At 33.8% G+C, this 19,378-nt stretch overlaps 1 protein-coding gene across 3 annotated transcripts in view; it reads right to left on the minus strand.

Annotated features, from left to right (window-relative positions):
• Positions 1–882: 882 nt before the first annotated feature.
• The window catches only part of Papss (3'-phosphoadenosine 5'-phosphosulfate synthase), a 139,936-nt gene continuing 121,440 nt past the window's right edge, over positions 883–19,378 (minus strand). For all 3 annotated transcript variants that reach the window (XM_090378166.1, XM_090378167.1, XM_090378168.1), the window contains exons 7-12: positions 16,029–16,234; positions 14,102–14,233; positions 11,000–11,129; positions 8,805–8,947; positions 5,718–5,843; positions 883–2,676 (exon numbers count right to left, since the gene is read on the minus strand). In XM_090378166.1, coding sequence (XP_090234292.1) covers positions 2,428–2,676; positions 5,718–5,843; positions 8,805–8,947; positions 11,000–11,129; positions 14,102–14,233; positions 16,029–16,234 — 986 coding nt within the window. In that variant the 3' untranslated portion in view covers positions 883–2,427. The remainder of the gene's footprint in view (positions 2,677–5,717; positions 5,844–8,804; positions 8,948–10,999; positions 11,130–14,101; positions 14,234–16,028; positions 16,235–19,378) is intronic.

The following is a 19,378-nucleotide window of genomic DNA, read 5'->3' on the forward strand; positions in this document are numbered from 1 at the left end:
TTTCTTGTGTTAAATCTTCTTATGTCCTCTCTGAGTCTCTTTCTAATGGCTTTGCATAACTCAGTATACTCAATTTTCTCCCTGTCAGTGTTTTTCTTGCTTTTCATTTGTCATCTTCGGTTCATCATAACAAGTGTTTCTTGACTAATTTTTTCTTCTTTGGATTTCTTTTTCCCTATAGGTTTCTTGGGCTTTATCACTTTCAAAAAGTTGTAATATTCCTCGTCGATATCTTGGTCCTCAGCAGTCTGCAGAAGCTCATACTTGTTCTTAAGTTCCAGTACATACTGCTTTTTCTCCTCTTCTGTTATCTCAAAGACCTTTGTATTATTTACTCGAGTCAGTTTTTTCCTTTCCTTTCCTACATCTATATCAAGTGTACATCTTACCATTCTGTGATCACTTCCAACATTTACCTTATTCAGGACGGTAACATCATTCACAATATATCTTCTGTTAGTGAGGATGAAGTCGATTTCATTAGTAGTTAATCCATTTGGACTCTTCCATGTCCACTTTCTGTTCACCCTTTTCTTGAAAAAAGTGTTCATTACTGACAGTTATACGTCAAGCAGAAACTTGATACAATAAGCCAATATAAAAATAAAGCAGAAAATTATATGTACATACTTTTCTGCTTCAATTTTATTAAACCAAAAAAATTTTTTATAGTTTTTTTTACAAAAAAATTTATGAAAAATATTTCATCCCCATCAAAATGATGGATTTCAACCCATCAATATGATGGGTTGAAATTAGATTTATTCATGTAAATCCTTTTTTTTGAATGAAATATCAATTTCTTTTTAAGGTGGTCAAAAAAGAAAGCAATTACAGAAACTTACAAGTGAAAGTATTTATTTTCTGAACAATATACAAGGCTAAAAAAATTGGGTGAATAGCAGCCATCTTATTCATAACAGAACAAGAAGGGAAATTTAACATAAGTTACAAACTATATAGCACACAATAGAAGTGATAATTTCTTTTAACACCAGAATCCCATTATAAAATTTTCTTCTTGCATAAACATGGTCAGGTGGTATAGGCATCACAGTTCAAACCCACAAGAAGAGCATCTGAAAACTGAAGCCTTAGCCTCATTTGAGCAAAAACGATTTTAAAAAAAAAATCAAAAATTTAAATAAAAACGCTACTTGATTATAAACAAATAAAAAACATCTTAAAAGGCTGTTTAAAATTCTTGCACTAAGTTATTTGAAGGGTTAATAACAAAGAGTTTAAAAACAGATGCTTAATTTTTAGTCTATACAAATCAGCTGCATATTCTTTTGATTTTGCAAAAAATAAAAGCAGATAAAAATATTACCCTCACAAAATAGAAGTCACTTTATTACAGGTCCTGCCTTTTATTTCTAAAATATTTATAACAGGGATGAAATATAAATCTTTTATACAAACACAAATATACATGTTTTATGAAATGGGGATGGAGAGAGAATTATTACGTACAAAATATATTAATTTGTCTTTATACATTGAAAAGATTGCACAATATAAAACAGGCACTACTTTCTTCAGCAATTAAATTCCTGGAAAGTTTTTTTTTTTTTTCCCCCTTTTTAAGATATGAAATTTAGATCCATTCAACTATAACTTACTGCAAATCACGTATTAAAAACCACATAATTCATTTCAGCAGGGAAGTATTTCTATCTTAAAGGTCCTCATTGGCAAAATTCTTTTGTGATGATGAAATACCTTGCCAGTGCAGCCATGAGATTTTGACAATAACTGCCAATGAAAGTACATTTATATAAATCTTATATTGCTGCCAATGATAAACATTTTGTCAAAATAAAAACTGTTTAATTTTTATATTAAGTGAGACAGTGAAATTTCTTTATACTTTGCACTGGATGCCAGCATCAAATCTGTATTTCCAAAGGTTTTAAGAAGAATACTAACAAAAACATTTCTAACAAGAGATAACATCAGTTATACTGAATTACAAAAACATTCTTCGCACAACATTCCTAATAGTCAATCTGTTTTGACACACATAATAAAAAATGTTCTCTTTAAGAAAACAAGTTTCTATACTCACTCCCCCATTTGTTAACTACCATAATTTGCAAGCCTCTGAAATATTACAAAAATTTTCCTGCAGTAAATTAAACAGTGCAGAGCCAAATTTGCTGATTTCTATACTGTTTATGTGCTGCACAAGTTCTTTTTGATCTGCATGATTAACAAAGCACAACAACCAAGAGAATGCATATATAAATGATTTCTTGTTGTTACTAAAACTGGAAATGTTACCAGAGGAAAAGTGGAAGAGGAATATTTTGGTCCACACTTTCTTGGGAAAGGATGTTAAAATCATCACGTTCCCAGATTCACATACTGGCCATAATTGCCACTGCCTAGCACCATAATTCAAACACTGCAGAAATATTTGGAAGCCTATTTTGAGTTATTAATCAATGAACGATAGTATGTGGACAACACATTCCAAGCAGTGGGAGCCATGAAGCCTTCTGGGGGATAGTCCCCATTTCTAGCAAGGGCACGCATGTAAGTTCCTGAAATAAACTGGAAATCATCTTTCCTTTTGGGATCAAACAGCTGCATTTTTTTCTTTGTTTTGTCATAGGCTGCTACTCTAAAGGGAATTATTTCAAGCTGGGTAAGGCCAGGAGCCATTGTCAACACCTACAATAGAAAAAAATTCCATCATGTCATATTCAGTCAAAATAAATATAGTTCACAGCATTAAATTCAAATTAAATATTGTTTAGGTATTTTCAGTTTCTTACTTTATTTTCACTCCAGCAGTAGGAATGAATGAAATTGCAGTATACATATATTTTTTACATTTCTTCACTCTTTCACTTATATTTCTTAACTATATATATATATATATATATATATATATATAATAATAATACTACGGATAATATAAAAAATACCCGAGCCACAACTTATATCTTGTAATGTCTTTAAACTGTCCTACACTCTTTATTTTTATTTCTCCGAAATTATTAGGGCAATCCGAGGACGTAGGAGAAACTATTTCTTATCTATACCACTATTTTTCGTCTTTTGGAGTTCAGGTTCTATTATTCCTACTCCTTTAGTTTTTCTTCTTACTATCTGCATGTTTCTCTATGCGTTAATTTAATTTAATTATTTATTTATTTTTACCGTATCCATCACATAGGGGGCACCACATATTATTTTGACGACTATTAGATTATGTCCTAGATACGGTCAATATGTAGTATGTATTATATATTTATTATATATTTAATCTTATTTAAATCATTAAATTACGTTCTCTGTCGGGTCAACGATGATTAATATATGCTTATATTTATATTTTACCTATATATATATATTTCTTACCTTAGTTTCTAATATTTCTAAATTTTTATTATCATCTTTATATTCGATTTATTTTCGGCCTATACTGGTTTAGATTTAAATTACTTAGCATATATTGATCATCACAGAAACAGAGAACCTTGTCGTTTTTTGCCTTCATTCTGGGTGGTTGGCCCCAGTTGACGTCATCTAGATTGTCGGTAAAAAGCGATAATATTTTTTTTTTTTTTTTGCATTGTCTTAGGTCCCTGATGGTATTATTGTTGGATTTTTTATATTATCCGTAGTATTATTATTATATACATTATGGGTGCACTGCATGATTGCTTGCAACTGCTTTGACTCATAAATATTACATTTACTGTCGTTTTAACTTCCTTTTTTATCAATAATTATAATTATATATATATATATATATATATATATATATATATATATATATATATATATATGTGTGTGTGTGTGTGTGTGTGTGTGTGTGTTGTTGTTGGGTTTTAGGAGCAATAGCGCCTAAGGTCATATTGCTCCACATATACTGTCTGTAAATTGTGTGTGTTCTGTGGTCGATTTTCTGTTTGCTGGACAAAAACCCAAGTTTCCAGGAGGAAAAAGCCATGCTACCTTCTCCTGAGACCGACTAACTCAGCCACATTGTGAAAAACGCCCATAAATATTCCTCATGTCATCAACAGGACTCAAACCCAGTTCTTTTCCAACTGGTATGGGGAGGATGGTGATTCTACCATCTGTGGTACCCACATGTATGTGCACGCAAATATACACTAGTGCAGGGGTGGCAAACCTTTTTAAGGGTGCATGCCAAAATTGGCTAAATCTTTTAAAAAACTATCCTCACGTGCCCCTTTGAATTTTTCACATGCTCTCGGAAGGCGATATTCAAGACATTTAATCACACAATTTTGTAATTATGTCTCATCACTCTGACCTCAAAACAAATCACAGAATGAATACAGCTATTTACTGAATGGTGTGACATCACTACATGCCTGTCAGAGAGAATGGGCGTGCACAGGTCATGATTCAAGATGAATTCCTGGAGTGATGTTGTTTCAATGTTTGAAATTTTTTTGGGACTCTGAATTCCATGTGCCCAAAAAATTTGTATGCATGCCACGGGTTCACCACCCCTGCACTAGTGTATGCACACACACAAATGAAAATTTAAAAGCAACAATTATCCTTGTATGCAAGTGAATACAGCTCGCCCTGCTATAACATGCTACCTTACAAAGAATATTTGAAGTTACACACATATTTATTTGAAACTGCTATTATGCACGTGAAACCCTATCCAGCACCACATTAGACTCTTTTTCACTAATATCTTTTCAGTTTATAGTTACCTGTGAGTGTATATTGCATATGTCAGTTTGCTATAAAAAATGTTTTGTGTAAAAATTTACAGTTCACACACACTCACTCACACATTTTTGCTACCCATACTGTAAACAAATGAAAGAAAAAAAAGAGAGAAAAAAAAAAAAGCAATGATGTTATAAGGGAAAACATTAAATAATGAACTAAAAATGGAAGTCTGAGTTTCAGCAAAAACAATTTCAGACATCGATTTCAAAAGAAGCTGCACGTTCCAAAGAAAACTGGATGATGCACAGTTCAAGGTTTATTTTAGAAGAGAAAAAAGTATGTTAGGTAACTGACTTCATTCTTTAAAAAAAAACTGGCCCAACACAAGAAGATTCCCCCCACTCCTCAACTGAAAAAATGTGTCACTAAAAATGAAACAGTATCGCTTATGTATATTTTGTTTTAATTATTTTTATAACCTTTGATAATGACTTATAAAATCATTTGTAAATAATGTTTTATTTACCAATTGTAGCATAGCATAATATGTACTGATAAAAATAAGTTCGAAAATGGAGGTAAGTAATGAATTTAAAGCTTTTATGGGATGTATCCCTGATAATTATAGGGAAATTTGCATGCCTAGTGCACGTTTTTACTACATACATGCTATAGCAGGATCTACTGCATGTAACTCCAGCCTTAAGGGATTTTGCAACTGAAACCCTTTGTGCTATACACAAGCAAAGAGCTGCTAATTCACCTACAGGAAATATGAAATGATTTTATAAACATCAACTTCATCTCAGACTATAATCTAATCAGAGAAGAGAGAAACAGCCCTTACAGATTAGAAAATAATCAGAGAAAAAGAGAAAGCACATGTTTTGTTTTTGCATTTGATCATGGATAGATTTTAATATTTATAAAATTTTATACATAGTTATAAATTTAAACTGAACATTATTTTTCTAATATTAAAAATTATAATTTTTAAAGTTTCATTTTATAAGCAAATCCAAAAGTTAGCTTCGTGTAATTACCTTGGCTCCGTGTGTTGGTTCAAATATATCTTTGCCAGTGTCTGGATGAGGCATACCAGCTGGATCTCTTCCAACTATGTAAAAATTTGCTCCTGTTGACATCCGGGCTTTAGCATGCCACTGCACCTGCAATTAGTGCATACTTATGAAATTATTTGAATAACATCAAACATATTTAATATCTAGCAAAATATGAAATTACCTACAGCTTTTGCTGTTGTTGTTGTTTGGTTTTAGGTTAATCAGCAAACTCAGACAGTATTGCAGCATTCTGTACTGTCTGTACAAGTATGTTCACATTTACATGTTGTGCTCAAAAACCTGGCATAACTAACAGGGACAACCCTACTCCCTCCTGAGATTAACTAAATTTCTCAACTGAAGAGGACTTGAGAAATTCAGTTGACAGGAATTGAATCCAGACCTCTCTGTGACAAATGGCAAAACCACTATACTGTCATGAAGGGAGTCTCTTGACTTTATATCTGAGCTGAAAAACACATTTCTAATATATGCACAAGCCACAAGGATCAACTTAATTGCAAGTGTTAGCAATCTAATAGATGCAACATAACTCATGGTTTCCTAACATCAAAAATATCATTACAACCCCAACCTATTGAGGATACCAAGTGAACCTATTTACCAACATCTCTTCAGTTGAAAGCAAGTTTACACTGGTTACATATGCTGATTATTAAACATCAGGAAAAACAAACTTCACATCACATATATATATATATACACGATGTGGACTTCCTTCAGTTTGTGTGAGTTTAAAGTTGTTTCAAATAACATGTCTATAAAAAATTTAAATAGTTTTTAATAAAATAACACTTCTCTGCATTATGTTTTTCAGTTCACTGTCATCATCCCTCCAGTGCCAGTTTGGGCTTAGGCTCTTTAAAAATGACTACATACATCCAATAGTCAACCTGAAGTAACTAATATTGATTTTTAATTGGATAATGTCACCCATCAGGTGAAAGTGTTATCCATTAAAAACTTGAGGCACTGCTGTGGCTGGTTTCAGAACTATTTGGTTCCATTATCAAATAGCTCTATTAGCAATAAATGGTGAATGGATGTATTGAACCTAAACGAGTAGCCAAGCAGTAGATCAGAAGCAAACCTCTGACTGGAAATGTAATTAACATCACTTGTATATTAAAACCCTATTAAAGTAGTTTGTGTCAACCCAATATTACAATAAGATAAAGGAATGGGATATTACTTCAAAGCAGGTTATTGCAAAAAATTGACAGCTTCTTAATGGCACTAATCTTTCCACTAGTGAAACTTCCACATAGTTTGAGGCTTTAGCCAAAAATTTCCTTAGTCTATACTGTTGCACACCATCAGGCATCTCTCATATTGCGGAGTAATACTTCATAACCTCGAAAGGTAACTTAGTCTATACTATTCGAGGTAGTGCGATATCATGGCAACTCATCGTGAAGGTTTTCACAATAAGAAATATAATTAAAATGATGCCAATTTATCTACTTTGGTAGTTCACTATGTATAAAAATGATGCAACAGAGCTAACCTGTCCACTAGTGAATTTTTCCACGTTGTTTGAGGCTTTAGGCAAAACTTTCCTTGGTAGACAGTTTAGTTTATAACAGGTGGCATTATAAAATGCCACATATTACAAACTAGCTTTGAAAATTGGAAGAAGCTTGCACCTATTATCATCAGTTGTTCAATATGGACTTACAAAAGCCAAATTTGATTAACATTCACTGCTTCCTCATGCAAATATGTGACCGGATTTTTAATTCACTTGGAGGGGAACCACCCTATTTTTAGAACTTTTTATTCCAATTTGAAAGAAGAAAAACCTGGATATTTTTGTAAACAACCTTCACCAGAGGCTGATTAATTCAGTCATAGTGAGAAGAAAGCCCAAAAATGTCTCTGCCTTTTTCAATCCAGATTGACTCAATCCCAAGTCAAAAAGGTCATCAGAAAAATTGGCAGTGGAAGCATTAAATTCTGATCTAGAAGTTACTGAAACTGAATTAAATCCTTTTTTTCTGTTCTCTTTTTTCATGATATTTGCATATATTTTTTTTTCATTATTGAAGAACTTTTCTTATATATACCACTATCGATAAATGGTATCTATAAGGATAAGTGATATGTAGTAGTAAACTCTATAAAAGTTGGCACTTCACAATCTGGAAATATTAAGAAAATAATCCAGCAGTTGTATCAATGCTTTGCTTTTAAGAATCCATGCAAAAAGTGTGATATTTCTTTATAAGATGCTAGAAGGACTATCTTGCCTCTGATTTTGCAGCCAGCAGTTTTTAAAATGCATAGATAATGCAATGGTCTTATATCACACAGTATAACAAACTTGCCTTTGCAACAAGCTGCCCCAGTGCTACATTATTTTCAAACAAATGATCTCTCCAAAAGGTTAATTGGCCTTTTAAAGATGAGTTTAAAAGATGAGACTGCTGCTGTGACAGCCTGTTTCAGGATTTTATGGTGCATTACTCATTAGATAGGCAATCTCTTGTGACAGCACTCAGACAAAACATTCATAAAGAAGTTGTTCAATGTGAGTTGCCATGCAGTGTACAAAATCACTTTTCAGAGTTGTAATATCTTGTAATCATATTTCAAATTTGTAATACTGTTGAAAGTAGCACAATATCAGAGCAACTCGTTACAAAAATGCAAGTTTTGTTCTGCTGTGAAAATGAAGATCGTTGTATTAGCTGTGCATTTCAAATTCTGCTGCGCACAAAAACAAAGAAAAGGAGAAGATAATCATAAATGTTTTATAGATGAAACTGAGTTGTGTGTGCTTAACATTTATTAAAATGGGTTCCTCTAACCGCTCAACCACTAGGCAGCACAGGTAGTGTGTATCTCTATAATCTGTCATCTTTCAATCCCGCATGGGTAACAAATTTTAGACTTTACTGTATTACCAAGTGTAGAGATATGCGCTTTTTTTTTTTTTTCAGAATAAATTTATTCCATTCCTTTTTATAACTTTGTGGTAATATTAAGAAAAGTAAGAAGCTAGGTTTCTCTCCTGTGAATAAATGCTCTCAAATCATTACTTACTTCTGTTGGTCCTGCATACATCATAGGTGATGGAAAAATAGCTATAACTGATGAGTCTGGATCAAGAACACCCTCTTCTAGGACTGCTTGATGCTGAGCCATTCTTACTGGAAGAGGAACATCATCATCCTTGGTCCACCCACCTAAAAGAATAAGATTGTAAACTCATGGGTGTCAGTATTAGAATTTTTAATGAAAATTACAACTGATGGTATCTTCCACAACAAAAGAGTTAGTTAAGGATATCCTAAGTAATTATATTTATTGGCAAATCTTTTTAAAGTAAAAGGAAATATATCACTATTAAAAATGTTAAAGATACATTTCAAGAATATTTACACTGATCTGACCCATTAATCAATGTTGGCACATTAACTTAACATTAGCATTCCAACCACCACAGAAATTTTAATTAAGGACTGAAAACATCTATAGTACCAAACTTTAATTAAACCAGTGGTTTTTGACCCTTTTTTTTTTTTTTTTTATAACAATGGCACTCTCAAGTAATTTATTTTATTTTGTGGTATCCCTACTCAATTTTCTGCCCATTAGATCCGGACCTCTCTGTATATAAATATTTTTTAAAAAAAGTTATATGATAGCTATTATAATAATATAATTATAAGGATGTACCTTTTTATTATGAAATAAAATGCTTAAATTAAAAAAAAAAAAAAATAGGTTTAAGTAACTTAAACCCAAATTACATGGCACCCTTGGAATGTTTTTGCAGCGGTCTAGGGTGCCATGGCACCATGGTTTAAAACTACTACTTTAAACTGAAGATAACTTCTGAATAATATGTAACACAACAACATAAGAGTAATTTGACATTGAAATTGCAGCACCCTGAAGGAACAGGAATGCAGAGAGGATACCTAGAGCAATGATAGCCAAGGAGGTAATGAACATACAATAAATGGTGCAGAAACTAATGTGTGTGAACACAATAACACTAAATGATGCTTACATGTCAATATAATGTAAGTCCACCATGTTTGCAGATATATTGAACTAAGCACCTCAGCGCTGAGTCATACAGGTATACAATGGCCTCTGGTATTTCCCATGAAGCCTCTTGCACTTGGTCCCACAAAACATAAGTGGTCTGTGCTGGTTGTGAGTGTAGATGGCATCCAATCATGTGCTTGGTGGGGGAAAAATCTGAGGATCTGGCTGGCCAAGATAGTGCATCCATACCATGAAGACATTCAAGAGGAAGGCCTTGCACTATGTGTTCAGGCATTGTCTTGCTGAAAAATGGCATCAGACACTCCAGTAAGAAAGGGGACAGAGACAGGTTCCAGAATTCTGGCACTGTAGCAGCCAGCAGTCAGATTGCATTGAGGAATATCAATGATAACACCATAAAAACTGATCACTTCCCCACCATAACACATATTGCACCCCAAAAGACTGGTGTGCAGTACGGTTTTCAACGATGGCTCCAGGAGCATTGCATTCAACAAGTTGTCGCCACATGTATGTGATGATCATCAGGCTCTAAGCAGAAGCAGGATTCATCAGTGATGAATCCAGCTTCTTGATGTCATTCTGTATCCCAGGTGGCCCATGGGCAGCATCATTCCAGACGCTGTTGATGACACAGCAATCAGAGGTAATTGGTAATTGATGCAATGGCTATGCATGGTGCTCCCCTCTGCAAGTCAGCATGCAATGGTTTGATGGGTGATGAGCCAACAACCAAGACAATCCTCTATTCTGTAGTCCTCTATTGTGCTCCACTACCCATTCAACAAGCAGTCATACCTTTCTGCAGCCAGGTACCAACATCTGTGTACTGTGATATTGTCATTGCCCACACATTCTGCTACAGAACGAAGTAACCATCCAGCCTCTCGAGGACTGATAATCTGCCCAGTGTTGAAGTTGCCGATATTGGTGTCAAACACGACATCTTAGTATTCTCGACAATCTCCTTGCATTCTGAAGTCAGTTCCTGTGAGATAGAAGCTGTTGACTGCATCACACATGTGTTGCTTTGGACTTCACAATCTCTACATTCATTTTTATATCAACCAAAGCTTCCACCCATGTGGTCTCATATTTCAATCATTTGTATATCTTGATACAACTCATCTGTCTGCTGATTTGCACATATTTCCAATCATTCTTTCTGGATGCTGCAATTTCAACATCAAGGACCATCTCACAGAATAAGTAAAACCCACCTAAGGGATGAAGTAATAATACTGGCTTCTTATAACCTCTTTCAAGTAAGCGTTCTTTTGTATCCTGCATTAATAATGCATGGCCATTATGAACGGGATTGCGTAACTGGAAAGCAAATACAGCATCTGCCTACAGGAAAGGGGGGAAAAAGATCGTTATGAGTCCTGAATTTTCCCATAAAAAATAACACATCCAAAATATAACCCTAGGTTAGTATAACCCCCAATATAACCCTAAGTTAGTACAGTAGAACATCGGTTATCCAGAATAATTTGAAAGGCTGATCTTTATTTTATTTTATTATTAATGGTAGTACATTAAGCTCCAGTTATAGGATCACGTTTGCAAATTGAATTTTGATTATAATAAGCGAAAGATCGAGTTTACTACCTCTATAACAGATTCTACAAACAAAAAGTCCAATAAACTGAAAACTGTTTTTATTGCTTTATGGTTGTGTCCTCTATCTACGTGACTTTCAGAAATGTGCTTTAGAAAAATATCACAGAGACTACTGGGTTTTCTCGGAAACCATGAGTGAATTTCAGATTAGTTTAGCTCCAGATTCGGTAAGAATAATATCGGCCAGAAACTGTGCGATTGATTATTTTCCTCAATTTTTTAAGGTAAAATATGAAAGAAAAGAAAACGCGTAGTTTTTTTACATTGCAACAAAAAATGGAAATTATTAACAGAATTAGAAAAGGTGAAAATTTAGGAAATTTCTCCAAAGAGCTTAATGTGGGGACTTCAACAATTTAAGACATCAAGAAAAATTCCAATGCGAAACAGAATTTGTGTCGATTATGGATAGTGCAGGAGGATCTAGAAGGGAAAAAAAAAATGTCGAAAGCTGAAAATGCCACTTTAGAGAGTGCACTCTATTTTTTTTTGTTTTCTTCAGAGTGCAGTTTAAGTGAACCAGTGTCTGGCCCAATGTTGTGTGAAAAAGCATTGGATTTTAATTTAAAATTAAGAGGTAATGAAGATTTTAAGGCAAGCACAGGTTGGATGAAAAACTTTAAACTGAAACACGGTGTACTGAGACACAGTGAACTAGATATTCAAGGCAAATCGGCAGTGGTGTCCTTTGAAAAGTAAGTTTGCTTCAGTTATAGCAAATTACGAGAAAGAAAACGTTTATAATGTTGATGAGATGGGCTTATTATGGAAAGCATTACCGAGAAAAACCCTAACCACTAAAAGAGAAATGCCCGCACCAAGTTTTAAGATGAGAAAAGAGCGAGTTACAATTGCTGTGTGCGCAAATGCCACTGGGATGCACAGATTGTCCATGCTCATTATCGGTAAGTCGAAAAAACTGACAGCATTTAAAAATCTTTCTAATTTTCCTGTTTTGTATAAAAATGATAAAAATGCCTGGATGGATGTTTCTGTTTTCTGAGATTGGTTTATAATTTTCTTTATTTAATTAATCTGGTAAGATTAAATTTTAATAATTATCCGGAAAATTTGGCTATCTGGAAGAGGTCTGACATCAATTATTATGGATAACTGACTCTCTACCGTATTAGATCTGCAGAAGTTTTATCAAGTATCTGTTTACTACAGATAAATTATTTATATAAAATATTTAAACATTATCTCTATAATATATACAGGAAACTGTACAAAGACTAGTATATTTTACAAACTGGAAATATTAAGAAAGCAATCTAGAACCCAAATCTAGGATCACAATTTTATCTTTTAGTACTATCCCTTAATCAGTAAAATCTGTAACCTTTAGGGCTGTTTTGTAGCTGATCAAACAGCACTTATGTGGGCCAGTGACACCAGTTTGACATCACTTCAGAACAGCTGAGCATGAAGAAAGACAGAAAATGCTCTTTCAAAAACAACTCACTGATGTGCATAAACATATCTGTAATTCCACACAACTATGGTAAAATCTCATAACTGTAATCCTTCCCCTCCAACACAAATGTCCTAAAGTGAAGTCAAACTGGTTACCAATTCAAATAAGTTTTGGTAACCAGCTGTAGCAAGATCAGTTAATTATGAAGTTCAGTGAATAAGAAATAACACTAAAAAAGAGAAATGTCACTTTTTTTTTGCACAGATTACAATGGTTAGGTAGCTAATCATGTTGGAGTCCAGAGGTATAAGAAGAACAGAACACGTATCAACAATTTTAATGGAAGCATGCAGGATGTGGTTCTGTTCCTCTTCTGGGTGAGTGCTTCCTCTTTGAGTCACTACGCAGTTCTTTGGCTTGACTACCTAATGGATTATGTGGCTCTCCCATAACTGACTGTAATGACTACTCTACAGACTCTCCTACCTGCTGACTTTCCCTGTGGTGAGCTGGACTGTTCCTCATTGTTAGCTAATGTGACTCCTTCAACGAACTCTCTTGTGCAGAATCCTTTCCTTATTTACTATTACTTCAGTAAAATGGAAATACGTTTATATGAAATAGATAGACAATGGGTGAACATACTCAAGAATTACAGGCTATTTTGTGCTACACCTGCAAAAGTGCCTTGTAAATAGTACTGTAATAATATAAATGTATTTTGCTTCAATAAAAATCCAATAACAACATACCGAAGTTTACTATTCAAACTGCATGATCTTATAACTTGCATAATTTTTTAGCTGTGTAATCTTACTAATCGAACAAGTTAGTGCATAGCATCATGTTAGTTCGTAGTAAATCACTGAAGTAGGTGAAATGGCATTTTTGTTGTATCTCATATTGTGAATGCACTCACAACAAATTTCCCTGATATTGCACTACTTCGAATAAGCAACACTTCACCAGTGGTGAAGACGAATGTTACTTATTTTCGGCAGATACCACCACCACCCACACAACACAGTTTCAAAGCCTCTCACTGATGGGTGGGCAGGTACCCTGGTGTTACAATAAGTAACAACCCAGTTCTGAAGTATAACTCCACAATATGAGAAATGCCAGATGGTGAGCAACAGTATAGACAGTATAGAAAAAGGTTTTTAGTCTATACTGTCCTTTTTATATTTAATCTATAAATAGTGTATTTAGTCCTTTTTAGTCTATTCTGTGTAATTTTATAAATAATATTTTAAAACTATCAAAATAATCTAATACATACCCTCATTTCCTTAAATTTTGAACGAAGTTCATTTGGAGTAAGTCTGTACTGATCAAGCCCATCTTTCCAGTATATTCTTTCTAAAACTTCTATGTCACCTCCAACAAGCCAGTCACCACTATCATAAACCATCTAAAAAAAAAACAAAAAAGTAATGAGTCAATCAAATTTGTACCCAGAATATAATATTCCTTTTACTGTTTGTTTTGTTTGTTATTTGGTTTTTAGGAGCATTAGCAACTAAGGCCATATTGCTCCGTGATATGCGGTGGTCATTCCCTTGACCTTTCCACATCCTCCATATTTGGTGGTGACGGGCTCGAACCCCGGTCTAATCAAGAAGCGTGTGCTATGCACTGCGGCTCCTTCCCACCTGGCTACGGAGGCACCTTCCTTTTACTGTAATTCCCTTTATGAGTGGGACATGAAGCCATGTGATTCTTAGCTGATATGTAGAGAGAGCATACTCTCTAACATGCAACATGCTTTTTCTTAATTAATTTTGCCTAGCTTTAAAGATCATAATGAAAAAAAAGTAGTTACAATCACCTCTTGAGTATTGTTTACATTTTCTGAAGATAATGCCAGATAAACAAGTCCTTAGTGAATTTTGAGCTTTTTCAGTTAGCTCACTTCAATTCACCCATTAAACACTGCATATTCTATCTCTAAATTTCAAATACTCTAAAGTCAGTTTATCTACTGATGGAATAATAATAAAACAAAGGCCATCTTTTACTTAAGCAGTGCATAACTCAGCTTCATCTGAAAAGGCCTCACACTCCTCAGATCACAAATGGTAGTAAAACACATACCTTTCCACATGGATGCAAATAATAATTTTTAAATCTTCAGTGGTCTTATATTTCAGTAGTCCAATACTGTTCCACACAAGCAATTATTGTATAAATTGGAGCAATGAGGAATTAACAGAAAATTACTACTAGAGATGAAAAGTTTTTTAAGTGGTAGGAGACATACAGTGATTAAAAATGGCCACTGCCCTACATGGACTAAGGTATGAGTAGGGCACCACAGGGATTCGTTTTGGATCCCTTACTATTTTTAACATTTATTAAAGGTCCAATGATAATTGAAAAAGTGGTTACAGCCATACTAAGGGAAATACTGTAGAAATTAACAAAATACTTGAAGCCAATGAATAGAATAGAATAGAATAGAATAGAATCTTTAATTGCAGCAATGATAGACATACAATTAGTCCTGTCACGGCATGGTGGTGCCAGGGGTTAACAAAACATTTGGTTCTTTTATCCTTGAAAACAGCAAGGATAAAAGAACCAACAAAAATATGCAGTCATAAATGAGAAAAAATCACCAGAGGATTTTACATTTACTTTTATGACTTCATAAATAATAAGAAGAATAAGAATGTTTGTTTTTCTTAAATGAAAGTTTTTCTTCCATACACTTAGATTTAATAAACTGCTCACTTGTTCAGCATGGCTGAAAAGAAGCCAGTAAGCTTTTAAACAGCTGTCCTGGCAGTGTCTCAGATTTTTAAAAGCATAGATTTGTCTATTGCATGATGCTATGTAATTTAAAAAGATTTCATCAATTTAGGTTTAACCGTGAATAAAAGTATTTGTCTCTAAGTTGGATGTTACCATATAGCTTAACACTGAATTTTGGGAGTCTATATTTGGAGGGAGCAGAACGTTCCCTGTGTTTGTACCTAACATAGCAATGCACATTAAAATCTGCTTTAGACTGGTTTATTCAAAACAATAAAAATCACTGAAATATGAGAAATATTTCTGTTTTCATATAACTCCAGAAAATATCAGTCAACGTGGTCACAAGAAATATCACAGAAATCAAGGTGGAAATAGCTGTGATATATGCCTAATTCTAATGGCAACACAAACTAAAATTACTTAAAAAAAAAACATTTAGATTTCGATACCTTTACATAAGGATGGCCCCTGTTGGATGTCCCAAATTGTCTGCTACAGCGTTCTTCTTTCCTATGTTCATAAAACTCAGGATTTCTCAGGATTGCATACCTCTTGCCTTGGTACTGGAGGGCAAAGGCAGAACAATCTCCCAACCTTTCTTTATCTTTGGTACTTATTGGTAGAACAATGGGAATGGACTGATTGATAACGCCTCCTGGAATAAAGAAAGGACCTTGAGAATTTTCTCAACTTATATGGTACAATTGGAGGTTCAAGAAAAGATAAAACAGAAAAGTTCTTTAATATGCTAGAAAGAGCAGTAGACTAATGCAAAAGAAAGAAGAATAGTGACTTAAATTAAAATAGCAAAATAGGAAATGGTAATTATATTCATGAAGATATTTAAGATAATCTTGAAAGGCAAGCCTAACAATAATAGTAAAAAGCTACTAGAATTCTGAGTAAGCCATGCACTCTTAATTATTATAGAGTATTTCAGCAAAAAAAAACAAAAGTTTACACTAACATTAACATTTTAAACAGATGTCCTGGCAGTGTCTCAGGTTTTTAAAAGCATAGATTTGTCTATTGTATGATTAGCCCTTATATTTTATCCTCATATGCCCTTATATTTTAAACTAGTTATTTAATGACAATTGTCTATAAGACAATTATCATTAAATAACTAGTTTAAAATATATTTGTTGTTGTTATTTGGTTTTTAGGAGCATTAGCAACTAAGGCCATTTTGCTCCGGGAATATGCGGTGGTCATTCCTTGACCTTTCCACATCCTCCGTATTTGGTGGTGACGAGCTCGAACCCCCATCTAATCAAGAAGCATGGGCTACGCACTGCTGCTCCTTCCCACCTGGCTACGGAGGTGCCGTTTAAAATATAAGGGCATATGAGACTGACTGGAGGTGACCATCTTGCCTTGAGCAAATTAAAAATGGTAATTATGTCCACATTCAAAAGGACAAAAACTGAAAAGCTCTCAATTATGTTAACAACCACTTAAATGTAGAAATTTTCTAGTTAGTCTTTACAATCTGGTATCCCTTCCAATTGATTGTTGTGATCAGCAGTAACTGACAGGTCTAGCCCCTCCTACTTGTTGCTTTCCTCGCAGTGATTGGAAGCTCTGACCTCCTCAATATACAGTACCATTTTAATTAGTGTGTTTATTCCCACCTTGTGGCTTTTTTAAAATAAGGAACTCATTTTCTGATTTTAAAATAGCCAGGTGGAGGGGCTAGGCCTGTCAATTACTGCTATTTGCAACAATCAATTGCAAGGGAGTACCAAGTTTTTTTGTTTTTTTTTTTTACCAGGTTGTAAAGTCTAACCAACTTTCTTACTAAAAAGTTCAATAACATTCCAGATGCCAAAACAGATGAAGAATGGCAAAAATTAAAGAGAATTTAGGTAAAGCTGCAAAACAATCTGTAAGAGGAAGTTGAGAACTTCATGATGGTCCAAAGAAGTCAAAGAAACAGCTACAGAAAAGAAAAAAAATTAAGAACTTTTTGGAAATGAAACTATTACTTCCTTAGAGCAACAAAGAAAAGTGTAAGAGGGCTAATTTATTTGTAACACACACACACACACACACACACACACACACACACACACACACACACACACACACTGGAAATATTTTAGTTAAAATTCTCAGAATGGGAAGGAGTGTTCCATTTTAAAACAGAAGAGAAGGATATTTTATATTTTAAAGGTTTGAATTAAATACCTTGATGAATGGCTAAATGAAGAAGCTTCAGAGAGAAAAAGATTAAAATGGCAGAAATTTTGAATACTATCACTGCTGTTCAGTAGAAAATGCCACTGATAATTTCATCTTGACATTTAAGTTGAAATGCTGAAAGTTGGAAGGAAAATAGCAACATGGTGTCAAAGAATTGTTTAGGGTAAATTCATAGAGTTGAGAGGTTGTTTCCTGAATAAAAGTTTTAGAAGAGTGAGACTGCATTAATTATACCAATATAAAATGGGAAATAACACTGAATTTGGCAATTGCAGAGGAATTTATGCCAAAAATACCTCTGCAATTGCCTTGATTTTAATGGGTAGACCAAAGATTTTTACTTGGTATATGTAGTATGCCAGGCAAAATCTATGAAAATATCTTAAAGAGGATTAGTATTGCTTAATGTAACTCTGGGGAAGACTCACAAATTTTAAGTCAAACAAGGGATTCCAGAATAAAATATTTTCACTAATATACAAATACAGGTAACCCTTGTATAATACAGTAGTTTGGTTCCTACAAAATCTCATGTAATGAGAAACCGTGTTATACGGTGGTAGATGACTTTCATCAACCGGTGAAATACCACCACTTTGCTTATTGGAGGCTTGAAGTGGTGAAACCCATGTTTAGTCTCTAGAGCAAAGTTTCTGGCATCCCCCTCCCCCCATACTTCTCCTTCAACCCATGCACGGTACTAAGTACTATAGGTTTTGATACCTTTCGTGTTTGGGGTTTTCATAAAAAAAAAAAAAAAAAAAGAACCAGTACAAAAAGGGTTGTTACGTTCCAAAAGCTAATAAAAACATGCCATTTTTTTTATAACTATCAGAAACTTAATTTTTATAGTAGTAATAACTAGATCGCAGGTATAGCTTAGCTTAATTATCAGCACTCACCTCACAGTAATCCGCTTAGTTTGATGAAAGTTTCAACACTTACATAGTAGTTATGAAATTTTAAAATTCCGATTAGTAGCTATTTTTTTAACTTAAAGAAATTATGAATTTAAAAATTGTTAAAATTTGCCTAAGAAAGGAAAGTGCACATTCCATTCTACAGTTGTCTAATTAAAATTATGTATTAAAAATAAAATAAAAGTGAGATGAAAGCTAATAGCTGCGCATGAGCGACTTTCGAAACCGTCTTCAGTTAGCTATAGTGGAAAGAGAACACATGAAGTATGTTATATACTGGTTAATTTCCCGAAATGCATTTCAGTGCACGTGGAAACTTTATACGTGCTAAATTCCAAATAGGGGAGAATTTGGTTGGAATCTTCTTGTTTAATATGTTGAACGATGTGCGACGCTTAAACCACTCAATGACGAGAGCTTCATTTTGAAGAATTTTATAACTGGAAATTAGCTTAACTACTGTAATAGCCGAATCGACGAGCGGGTTATGATTATAAGATTGAACATGGGTTAGTTCTGTACCCAATAAATTAGATTTGAAGCTATTAAAATGGTAGTAGGCACGTGTGTTAAAAATTTTTGAAGTCACAAATTTAGTTGTTGTACTACCAATGTAACATGCTTGACAATCTGATTGACATCTAATCAAATATATAATGTTATTATAATCCTGT

Source organism: Mastigoproctus giganteus, chromosome 7 (assembly GCF_048544385.1).
Source record: "Mastigoproctus giganteus isolate SK-2022 chromosome 7, ASM4854438v1, whole genome shotgun sequence".
NCBI lineage: Eukaryota > Metazoa > Arthropoda > Arachnida > Uropygi > Thelyphonidae > Mastigoproctus > Mastigoproctus giganteus.